The sequence below is a fragment of the Uranotaenia lowii genome, chromosome 2 (genome assembly GCF_029784155.1).
Source record: "Uranotaenia lowii strain MFRU-FL chromosome 2, ASM2978415v1, whole genome shotgun sequence".
NCBI lineage: Eukaryota > Metazoa > Arthropoda > Insecta > Diptera > Culicidae > Uranotaenia > Uranotaenia lowii.
The window spans coordinates 107,478,651-107,491,467 of NC_073692.1; the positions used below are offsets into that span (position 1 = coordinate 107,478,651).

Sequence of the window (12,817 nt, forward strand, 5' to 3'; positions counted from 1 at the left end):
ACTTACTCAAATTGTTCAATAATCATAATTTCACTGAAAATTTCTTATCATTTTCATATTTAACTTGAAATTTTTTAATTGACCTTGTAAAATATTGAAAGCACAGTAAGTAGTACCCTGTATCAAAATCGTCTAAAATATGTCTGAAAAATGTCTCACATTCTAGAAATGTTCATTGAATCTAAAATTAACTTAAGATAACAATTCAATAAAATTAAATCCAATTAGATTGACATGACAACGCTCTGCTGATGAACATTTTTCCAATTTTCCAATATTAGCTAGTCAATATAGAAAAAAAAATTTTTCAACAATTTTCCAAATACTGATCAATATTTTGAAGTTAAGGAACAGCTTTATGTTTTGTTTTTCTTAAAATCTATAAATAATTGTTTTAACACAAAATACTTCATTTGAATTTATCACGAGAAAAAGACACTATATGTTCATATTATTTTATTTTTCACTTTTACTTTTGAGTTTTATTTTTGATTTTTTTTTTCCTCTTTGAAAAAATACCATTAAACTTTCTAAGTATTTTTAAAGTTTCTATTGGTTTTTATGAATTTTGATTAGAAAATAGTTTTAATGATTCGGTCACTTACCAGAATTATATTTGAGAAACCGTAATTAAATCTTGTTCTGTAATTCCGTAATTCAATTCAATGTTATTCCTGATAAAAAAAATACACAGACATTCATGTTCATATTGCTTCGAAAGATGTTTTATAAATGGATTTTTGACAAAACTGAACATGAAGGAAGATCCAATAAAATATCAATAATGCTCGCGATCGGAAGGTTTTTTGCTAAGAAGTAAAATTTGAAGAAAAGAGGGATTCTTCTTCTTGAAATCGTTCTCCAAAACTGGCAAAAAAGGCAGCCCAATTCGAAATATTTTGAAGTTCAGAAATATGGGAATCTATCATACATAAAATAAGAGTGGAGTTATGTGAAGTTTTTCTTAATCTCTAGTTGAAGTATGAAAGGTTAAAAAAATATTGTGCTCTGCAGCTAGATTCCAATAAAAAAATTCCAATTTCATACCAAAACACAGGAGGATTTTACGCCATCCAATACGAATAAAGTTCTGGGAAAAAGTCTCGCCAGAATTGATGATTAACCTTCAAACGTTATACTGTGCATGAATTTCTTTGATATGTAATAAAATTAATAATGAGATCATAGACTCCCATGCAACCAAAAGTCACATTTTTAGTTGAATGAAGGCTTTGAAAGTTTCATATTGCCTGACAAAGAGAATCAACTGTCCACTTCCCTTGAGTGAACTTTATGTACTCATTAATAAACTTGAAAGTTGCTAATGTTATTAATATTTACTCATTCTGCCCAATTCCCATGAGTGATCTATGTATATGTACTCATCATTGTAATTTTTATTGAATTAGGTCTAAAATATGCCTAACAAAAATATAAAAAAAAAGTGGAACAAAATACATTTGCGATTATGTTATCCATTCGTCATTCAATGTAAAAAAAATTCAGCACTCCTAAAAGAACAAATTTGTTCATATCAATTTCATGGTTGTATGTAGCCTGAAAAGGCCAGAACAAAATGATATATTTGGATAGATCACTATGAGCGCTTTTTTGGTTTCTGGACCCTCTCCTCGCCACCTTTCCTGTCTCAAAACGATCGTTTTTTTTTTAACCAGATAGTCCCCCCCACCCAAGAGCCAGCTATAGAACCGCACATGGCCTGGATACTATAGAAGTAAGTCCCGACTAGAGTGTTCGACTACGAAATGTTTTAATCTAGCTCCAACAATCTTTTTCTTTGAAAAGTTTTAAATTTGATTGGGAGGTTGTTGATGTTTTCTTTAAAAAAAAAATCACGTGTTCTCCTTTACATTCCTTTTTCCAGGGTTTTAATGCATGTAAGGTTTATTCACCCTTTTCAAGCCATACCTTCACATTCTTCTTGATTTTTTTCCATCACAGCAAGACATTCGGAATTGCCCTGATATTGGGTTTGTGTTGAAAGAACATATAAATCTTTTTTTACAGTCAAGGATTTAATGGCTAGCATCTTAATAATGCTAACATCACCAACCCACAGAAAGAGTACTATGTATGCCGTGACCGAGACTCGATCTCACTTAAGGGGGGAGTAGGGTCTAACGGGTAAAAAAAACACCATTTTCACGATTTTTTTTTCAGAGCTATCGTTCAAACAAATGTATTCAATTTTTTTGCATTATACAAAGCATTGTTAAAAGAACATTTAGTAATTTTTTCGTAGAAAAATATTGAAAAATGAGCCGGTGACGGAGCGCTTTCGAGGATGCCTTTTAGAAAACAGGATTTGCGGTGGACACTGTATCTCAGTACAGAATCAAGAATCATCTGAAGTCAAAAAATCAGAGCAAAATATTTTTAATAGATGTTTTTCTGGACCCCAACGTTTTATTTAACTTTAAAAAAAACTTATGAAATTTTTGTGGCTGTTTGAAGTAAAAACTACGATTTTTCACGGAAAAATCTCCCCAAAGTAGAAAAAAAAGAAATTGTTGAGGTTTGGTATTTTATATGTAGAAAATATGTTCCAAATTTGAAAAGAATCGATGAAGTAGTTTTCAAATGACGATGTCCACCGACTTTAAAAATGTGATTTCGAGAAAAACGCGTTTGAAGTTTCTGCTCTTGCTTTCTTGCAGTATTAGATAAGAGGAGATAAAGGCCTATAATTTCTACAGTTTTGCTTCGATTGACTTGAAAATTTGACACAACATTCTTGAAATGTTTTACAATACGAAAGTAAAAAAAAAATCAAAAATCGATTTTTTGAAAGTGTTAGACCCTACTCCCCCCTTAAACGCTATCCTCTAGGCCACGGTTGGCGGCATTTTATAACGTTTTTGGCCTTCATGTCCCTCGAGAGAAATGCTAGTATTTTTTGTCCGCTAGCAGCGAATGTTATTGAAACCTGACATAAGCAGGGTAATTTTTCCGATTTGACGTTGGATTCCAAAACATTCCGGGTAAATTAAATTGGATAATTTACGAATATTTTATGGTACTCATCGAATTCCAGACAATTTTTTTTTATTTTAGCTTTAGGCAAACACTGCAATCAACGGTTTCAAATGTTTGATTTAAGACTTGATTTCTTTCAAAAGATGTCAGAATCCAGATTTTGGTATTAAAATCGTTTATTTTATTTCTTACTTTATAATCTATTGTCACTTATTCATACTTCCAAAAGCAGATTTAAATCATCTCATGTACCTTTGTTTATAATCATTAAAAATTCAAGCCATATGATTCAAAACTATTCATAACTGTCGATATCGTAAACCGTAATTTCATTATCCTCGTCGACCATGCCGATTTCGTCCAGATCCTGGATGGTGTACTGGACGAAGTCCTTGGCTCTGCGCAGAATCTTCAGCTTGTCAATCAGGGTCCTAACCTCAAAGGCTACCCCATCGTCGTAGTAATAGGCATTGGTCAGAGTAAGGTTCCAATCGAACTGGGGCAACAATTTTTCCAGCGTTGCCTTGGTGCTTGCGTACAGCTGCTTGGAGTCCATCCGAGTATCCGAAGCCGGACGAACGTTGATGAACAGATTGTTGGTGATATCGCTAACGTTGCGGCACTGCTGGAACACATCGTAGACTACGTTTTCCAGGACCGAGATATCATCTTCCAGCATGTTAACGGTGCTGGGATCCGTAGTCGGAGGGGTCGTTACTTGTCGGTTGCATGTCGATCTTATGCGGTTCTCTGTTTGAAAAAAAAAAAAAAATAAAGGAATCAGATGAGAGACAATTAATGAAATAATATATTTACAATAATAAAGTTGAACATTTAATTAGATTAAAAAAGCGAATAGAATAATACGATGCGCAGTGTTCCGAAAGGGCTAAAAGTGGAACTTTTTTCGTAGCGCCTCTGTTTTTCATTTTATCTCTTAAGAGTCTTCAGAACATTTCCTTTTTCAAACATGCTTCGTAACTCGGAAGCATTGAAAATTAGTGAAAGTCCACTATAAAATAAAAATGAAAATTCTAACTTATTTATTTCAATAGATAGAGCTTTTTTTACACTACAAAGTTGTAGAATACCGTCAACTGGGGCAACATGCAACACTTCTCAATTTCAATGGCTTCTAAAATCTTGATGCTTACAGATAATCATTCCTCTTATACATCAAAAGTTTTAAGGTTGATGGGACACCAAACTGACGTAGTCAGAAAAATTATTGGTTTTACCAGTTATTTTCAAATTAACAAAAACATGCGATTTTCACCGTACTAAGAAAAAGGGGTAAGTTGCAACTAACTCTGTAATTAATGAAAAATCCAATGAAAACGTTTGTAAATTTAAAGTTTTTGATACATTTGTGATTTCATAACGCATAAAGCACCAATTCCAGTAATTTTTGGTTTTATTCGCATTAAATTTTACATTTTTTCAGTCAAAAATGTTTTTAAGACAAAAGTGTTAATCTGCTGCATACATTTAGGGGTAAAAAATACAACAAAATATTCTATTATCTTAAATCATGTAAATCAATCTTAGGATGGATGAAATTTTAATGTTAACCAACGCATAATGCAAAACAATCATATTCCAGCATATGGAAACGAGATTTATGAGGTTTAGTTCTGATTTTAATTTTGTTGCATTTTGTCCCAAACAGATAAGTGAATTATAAAAATATTTATTTTAAAAAATTGGTGATTGTCCGAATAATGTTTATACACCAACAGTGTTGGTTTGGGGTAATGAAAGCAATATATAGTTTGTAGGTGAAATCATCAAGCCAATCCGTCATACGAGGTAAAGTAACCTTGTTAACCCCCCTAACCCCCTCCCCATTAGAGTCCCAAAAAGCAAGTGAGGTATTCTACACCACACTCAAAATTTTAAATCCATAATCAAATTATGATATTAGAGTAAATATATTCAAGATAAACAATCTAGACTAAAAATTTATGCCAAAACCTCAAAAACCCATCCCAAGTTCAAAATTTTGCTACAGTTTTTCCAAATTTTCTATCTTGTTCATAGACTAAAGTTATCAGAATTTTTTCAGCACGTATCGGGGCCGAACAAATACGGGCTGTTTTATGTAAAAACCAGGCAAAATCCGGGTATTTGATTTCAAAATTTTCTACCAAAATCCAGGCAATATCGGGCAATTTTGATCAAAACTTAGGAATGGCTCATCAAAAATCATGAAAAAAAAATTGAAAAAACCTTTCTTGATTATTCTTTTTATACTTGCTCCAACAATTTTGGACGCATGAATAAAGAATATTTTACAACTCAATTTTTTTAAGTTTGATTTAACATGAGAGTAAGAACAAACCCGGCTTTTCCAATGAAATTCGGGCAATCGGGTCAGACCGGATTTTTCCCAAATTTGATAATGAATATCTGGGCATATTTATATTATTTGTTGAACAATCTGGCAACCTTATCATAGAAATTCAGGTCTGAACATTACATTTTAAATTAAACTCATTTTGGAGGTTCTGATTCTATATTCCCATAACCAAAATTGTATTTCTACATATTTTCGTATTTCTGATTCCTTATCAAGTTTAGGATTCTTGATTTTCAGTTCGAATAATCATAAGAAATTAGGAATAAAAATCTGCTTTGAAATCCTGATAAGGTTTTGCATTTCATATCAAATTTGAATAATGTTTTTCGAAAATCATTTGCATTTTCAACATTTTGATAATAATTTTCCGAATATGAAAAAAAGATTAATTTTTTTTATATGTTAAATCTCAAACTTCATTCTAACACAAAATATTATCATTAAAAGATTCTAAGTGGCAATCCAAAATTGAAAACTCAGATTCAGAATCATCATTTGATATTCACATTTAAATTCTAATTCACAATACAGATTAAAAATAAGTAATTAAAAAATTAAGATTAAACCAGCGATACAGAATTTAAATAAAAGATTCATGAATGATGGCTCTTAAACTTGGCTCAAAAAATTCTGATCTAGATTTGAGATTCGGAAATCGTATTTTTTGTACATTTCAGAAATGGTATAGAAATTTTGAAACAGTTCCATTTTTGATTTCAGGATCAGTATTCAGATTTAAAATTCAGGAATGAGTGAACGAGTTTTTCAATCAACATAAAATTGTAAAGGAATTCAAGAGAATATGAACATAAAAATTTGCTTGTCCATTTCCAGATAAATTTTTTTAATCAGACGAAGTTTGTACACACAGTTCAGCTAAAAATCATAAAGTAGAAATTGAGTTAGTTTTCTATGTTTTGTTTTATGCAAAACATTCCAAATTATATTTTAAAAAAATTACCCACAGGATTTTCATTATGGAATTAATTCTTTATGAAAAATATTTCCTGTTAAACAAAAATAAGTATCTGATCTTCACCTAAAAATCTGTACAAAATTCTATATTTTCTCAGTGTAATGATTAACATTATTGATATTGAAGGATTTTAAAGCTAAATTTCATACTGAAATCATACATTTACCTAGTTTAAGTTTGCATCGAGTAAATTTGATCCGAAAATTTGTTTTCGCTTACCGTTTTTTTTTTGAAAATTTTTGTTTATTTTCTTCAAACGTTAAATTATTGGAACTTGCAAAAGAGTTTGGAAGATTGGGCTTGCATGATTTGAGCATAGAATACATTTTTTTTAAATAAATTGAAGGCTAGCTTAAAAAGAACTAATTTTATGCTTCGACCTACCAGACTCTTAAACTCATTCTTAAATTTTAACTTTCGATGAAAGCAAATTCCATATTTTGTTTCTTAAGGTTTCATAAACAAAATTAGCTCACCCTTTAGGTTTAGGACCATTTTTCTAAAGTTACGCTTTAATACAAAAACTAATAATGAAAATTTAAAAATGAATAATCATATAAATAGTAACAAATATAATTTGTTTTTTTTCGTACGTTGTTGGGCAAAACATCATAGGTAAAAGTCAGTCACCAAACCCCTCCCCCCTATAAGTCGGTTCTTCCTACGGCCCTGACTTTAGCTAATTTTGAAGTAAAATGCCTCAATTTAATCATTGTTTGGCATGATTTGCCTTTGAAATTTTTGAAAATTCACTCAAATAACTCCTATGTAACGTTTTTCCAATTCATATGATTACATCTATGCCTTTAAAAAAAACTGAATGAAAAGCATAAATCCTAAAAAAACCAATAATCTGGATGATTATGGGACAAATACTACTGCAAACAAGCGACTTACATATCAAGTTTTTGATATATAATTTTTAGTAGGGATAGCTATTTTATGAAAATTAACAATCTATCGAAGAATAAAATCGTAAAACAAATTTAATTTGAGATAAGCTTAGCTAGCCTCCGTTTGCCTATTCCTTTCGTTATTTGTAATAAAATGCAAAGAATTTAACATATAAAGGCGAAATCCAATATACAACTCAATGTAGAAGTCAGATTTAAGAAATAAATCTTCGAAACGTAGAAAAATCTATTTTCCATATTCAAACAATTCTGACAACTTTTTTAAATATTTATATCTGAGTTATTTTAATTCTGAAATTGTAAACTAAAAACTCAGAGGATGAAATTAAAAATCTTGAAGAGGTATTAAATTTGGAAGTCAGATTCCAGAACAAGAATATTCAAAATATAGAACTTAATCTCTTCAAACATGGATGTTGCATAAATTCAGGGTTGAAAAAAAAAGCCAATCAATTTCTAAATCCAAATTTCCTGGATTCACTATTTTTTCCATCCATCCTCACTGAAGATAGATTAAGGAACTAACAAATACCATTAACGCACATCGTTCTGAGCCTTTTAAGATAAATTTTGGTAAAATATATCATCATATCATCAGTTGGTTTTCAACAGTAAAATAGCGTTAGCGTTAGATGAGATAGTATTCTTGATACCGTAAAACGGGGTAACTTTGATCACTGGGGTATCTTTGACCAACAATAATTTTTTCCACATTATCATAACTCAGTCTATAGATTGAATTTTTGAAAACTGTTTTCTACGTTTGAAAGCCTAATAATTGTGTATCAAATAGGCAAAATTTGGTTTGTAATAAAAATATTTTTTCTGTTAGGAAAACTGTAATTTCAACATCCTAAAATATCTATTTTATCTAAGGCTCGCAAACAAACAGCTTTCCTGATGATACCATGAATGTGAAAGAACAACTTTTTTTCTTTTTAAATGTATAATTATAGTGCTTAATAGTTTTAGCTTCAAAATGCATATGAGATTTTACCTTCACACATTTTCCAAGGCTCTCCAACTATTTCCATTTTTTATTCAAAGTTAACCCTTCGATAGGGTTCCTATCCATTTTTCCAATACGGGCTTACTCTTGAAAATAATCTTATTTTTTAAATATAAAAAATTATCATTGAATGACTATTAAATTCAATGATAATTTTTTTATATTTAAAAAATAAGGACATTTTCCAAGAGTAAGCCCGAATTGGAAAAATGGATAGGAACCCTATCAAATCGTTAACTTTGAAGGAAAATTGAAAATGGAAATAGTGGGAGGGCCTAGGATAATGTGTGAAGGTAAAATTTCATTTCTATTTTGAAGCTAAAACTATTTGACAACTGTTATAATTTTTGCCCCTTAATGTATGCAGCATCATTGTTCTTTTTCGGTTATAAAAGTTTTTAAAAGAAAACGTTAAAAAGCAATGTGAAATTGATAAACTAGCATTTGTAAATATTAGGAAGGTGTTTTGTATACTTTATGATCATGAAACTCGTTAAAACCGTCAAAATAGAGACTGTTCAATGTTACTCCAAAGCATCAAATTCTGAACAGAGACGAAATCGATTTCTAAATCCAATTTAAAGTAGTCTTATAAATTTCTTCAACCATGTTTTACGTTCATAAGATTCCTGTACTGGTTTTAAAAATATGAAATTTCCCAAATTCCCCTTAAATAATCAAAAAATATTGGAAAAAAAATGATCAATCTTACCCCGGATTACGGTACAAAACTAAACTTAAAAACTAACTCAACACTATTGTAGTGTTTCAAAATCACATTTGTTTAGGCATGAAATTGACTTGGTATCTAAATACTTTAGCAACAAATTGCAAAGCGATAATATTTTATGTTAAAAATGAACAATGTTTTCACGTTCTTGTTCCTCCCATTTTGCTGCTACTATTTTTCAATTCAGCAGTATTAAATAAAAATTAGAATTAGTAGTTCAAATCTCAGAAGAACAAGTCCAAAATATACCGCAAGGTTCCGTGCTTGAGTGATAACTCGGAATTGATTTGTTTTAATTCAGTACTCTGAGTGCAATCGAAAAGAAGATCAGGAAGTCTGAGTTCTAACTTGGAAAGCAGCATGTCATTATTCAAACTCAAAAGTTTACATAAAAAAAAGTTTTATTAGCTTAGACTAAGATTTCTGGAATTTTCCCGCACGTATCCGGACTATTTGAACTTAAAACCTGGCAAAATCAGGGCAGTTGGTTTCAAAATTTTCAACAGTTACTCGATATAAGTTTGTTGTGCGTTTTTTTTTTCATAGAGTGAAAAAAATACCGGGCCAAATTCGGACAATTTTTCAACAAAATCCGGGCCGGCCGTATTGGCCGACCGTTCTTAAACTTTTTACTAAATATCTGGGTAGGTCCGGAAAAACTGAGCAATTTGGCAAGCTTAGTTTAGCAACAGATCAACTAAACAAATCATCAGGCTTTCTTAGCAAACAGTTCGAAAATCTTTTGTTCTTAGACCGCCATTATGTTTTAGCGATAAGCCTCTCTCCGGCCTTCGGCCTTACACTCTCTTCTGGGAATTGCAATCCGCAAACAACTCACCTGCCACAAAGAACTCGTTGCTCGCGGAGATGTAAGCCGACCCGTTGACCTTTTGCTTGATAACATTGTACGAGAGCCGGTCTCCTCCCCGAATGATGGCGTCATCGTTCCGCAAGATGAACTTCCCGTACGAACCTTCCGTGGTATTCATGCAGATATCGCAGGTCACTTCTTCCGCACTGTCATGGTGCCACATCATAGATGGTTCATGATTAAGATAGATCTCGATGCCGAATAGGGTCATTCCGGGTCGCTTCGGGTACCACACCATTATGCCCTTCGGTTGGTAGATTTCGATTCGGACCCGAGTGTCCCGAGGTCGGCTCCGGTGACCTCGATATCGGTTACGACGACGCCCTTCCGCCAGGGAACTAGCACAAAGCACCAGCAGCAGGGCCAGCAAACACAACTTCGGCAGTGATTTGTTTAAAATCATTTTAGAAGAACACAAAACTAACGACACAGTGCACGCGAACAAATTCTACTCTTAACTGACTTCGGTCGATCGCCGGCAGCTGGCTTAATATACAAAACAAACGTAAGTTCAGGACCAGATAATCAACCCTATGATTCACCCAACTGGTCTCAGTCCTATTATCAACATATTGATGTGTTGTTTTGAGAGATCAGTTGAGAAGTTTTGGTGAGTTCGCGAGGCAGCAGCCTGATGTGGTATGATCACACTCGACGTAATATTTTCAGTTATTATCGAAAAACATTGATCCTCTGTACTTGATGATTGAATAAATTGCTCATTTCATATATATGGACAACAATAAGTGAACTGATTTAATTTTGGGCGTCCCTTAGGGACGACACATCGATGATGAAATGGGGACTCACCATGTTTCAGTATTTATTTGGCGCGTATTTGATCAAGATGCATCGGCATACTAACAGGTTATCAACAGCTCTTCAACATAATCCGCAGAGTGATGCCGAGAGAGTGCAGAGATTTTTTGAAAAATATATTGGTAGGTGCAAAAAAACTATAACCGATGGGGAAAACCGAGTCTTCTTGGAATCCTTAGCAAACATCATCAGCATACAATGTGACTCATAGCCAATCAGTAGTTAATTGCTTTCGACTTTTACGACTCTACACTATCAGGGAGCTACGTTGAACAATACGTTTGGATGATTGGATTGGAAGCGCGTTTATAAATAAAGGAACAGTAACAGCACTGACCACACTGACTGGACAATCGATTTCGATTATTGGCTGCTCGAAAATTAACGAGCAATATCGATATCACAGGCGCTTCGATCGATGTTGTAGCCCGGCTGGAAAATTAAACCAGACATTTGATAAATATCGATCAGTTCAGACTACTCGAACGGACTGAACAGGTTGGAGAACAAGCTATTAAGTTAAATTTTCATGCTCGATTTGCTGCCGCGTAATGCGACGGTAGTAGGCTTCTAGCTAAAAATTGAACGGATTTTTTCTAATTGTCATGTCAGTGTGACCGTTAAAAAATCGGCATCTTTGAAAATTTACCACATTGTATAGGAGACTCTCCTCTATTGAACGCACTATTCACGAAAAATCGAACCTAGAACAACTGAGGCAAATTTTCAGAGATACCTAATTTTTTATTCAGATTTTTTTTGTGGCGTTTGAATAGTTCGGGGAGCTGACGCTTGAAATTTGAAGAAAATTTAAAGTTTAGAATAGGCAGCGTAGAATAGAAAGCGATCATAAGACGTTAGTTAGACCATCATGCACTGCATTATACCCACTTCGGCTGAATATGGACTGAATGCAGTTCAAAATAATAAACTAACCCCTTATAACACCAGTTCGAGAAAGGACAAGAGAAGATTGAAGACTGGCCTGTACACCTACTCCCCAAGTATCATACTACGGATGATGGGCGCATTCAAAATATTAAGAATAAAAAGGAAAGATCTTACCAAGCCACAGGATACCATATTCAGCTGTTGATTTTTAGTTAGATCCTTGGGCTGCCAAACACATCATGCGAAAGCCATCGTCTGGGTCCTATGATGTTAGGGGATGGCTGGGAGGTTATTCGAATTCATATAATCTATCAATATCTAAAAAGAATGTAACGGAAGGTTTGTAGGTCTTTGCTACAAAATAAAAAATCGAAAGAATTAGGTTAATTTTACTAAAGGGCGAACACGAAATTATTGCGACACTGAAAATGTCATGCCAATTTTCTTATAATGTTTAGAATCAAACCAAAATTTCAGGGTAGTTTTACACTTACATTTACTTCAAAAATTCATAGAAAAATTAGTCGATGGAGCCTTTTTTCCATTTTCTTAACATGTTCCGGACGGTTTGACAGGATCATGTCCTTTGGAACAAAATGGACAATCATACCACTCCATGACAATTTTTGAAGCATGATGCCAAATCTGGCCAAAATAGCGGAGCTTCGTCGTGCTGCTGCAAGAACGGAAAAATGCGTCTCTAGAGGCACTCAGATTTGTAGATCTTGCCATTTACTGTGCCCTTTGTCACGAAAGGCTCACTCCTCAGTCCGCAAGAGCAGATGGCTTGCCAAACGAGATATTTGGAGGCGAACTTCGACATTTTCTTCATCTTAAATTTGTCGTCCACATCGAACTTGCTCTTGCCGGTGAAGAACTCCAACCCCAGATTTTACTTAAAATAGGCTTTTGTATACGTTTCGTCGTCCATCCCACAGCAGCCATATTTTGTCAGCATCTTCTCATAGAGTTTGCGTGCCCGAGTTTAAGATCATCGCGGTATGGGAAGTTCTGTAACTTATTTGTAAGTAGTCCAGCTCTCTACTTTGCATTCTGGGCGTAGCTCTGCGACATGTCGATCTTTTTAGCCAAATCACGGCTAGAGACGTTGGAATTTGCTTTAATCATCCTCTTTACCTTTCCCTCCGTCTTTTTGTTCTCCGGTCCCGGTTTTCTTCCAGCTCCTTTGAAGTGGTTCAACGTCAACTGCTCCTGGAACTGCTTCAACACTTTGGAGACGGTTGAATGGTG

At 33.4% G+C, this 12,817-nt stretch overlaps 1 protein-coding gene across 1 annotated transcript; it reads right to left on the bottom strand.

Moving 5' to 3' along the window:
* Positions 1-3,155: 3,155 nt before the first annotated feature.
* On the bottom strand, positions 3,156-10,333 carry LOC129745869 (uncharacterized). The gene is made up of 2 exons (XM_055739240.1): positions 9,824-10,333; positions 3,156-3,747 (listed from the first exon to the last, which is right to left on the bottom strand). The coding sequence occupies exons 1-2, from the start codon at positions 10,257-10,259 to the stop codon at positions 3,293-3,295; spliced, it is 891 nt and encodes a 296-aa protein (XP_055595215.1). The 5' UTR covers positions 10,260-10,333; the 3' UTR covers positions 3,156-3,292.
* Positions 10,334-12,817: the final 2,484 nt, after the last annotated feature.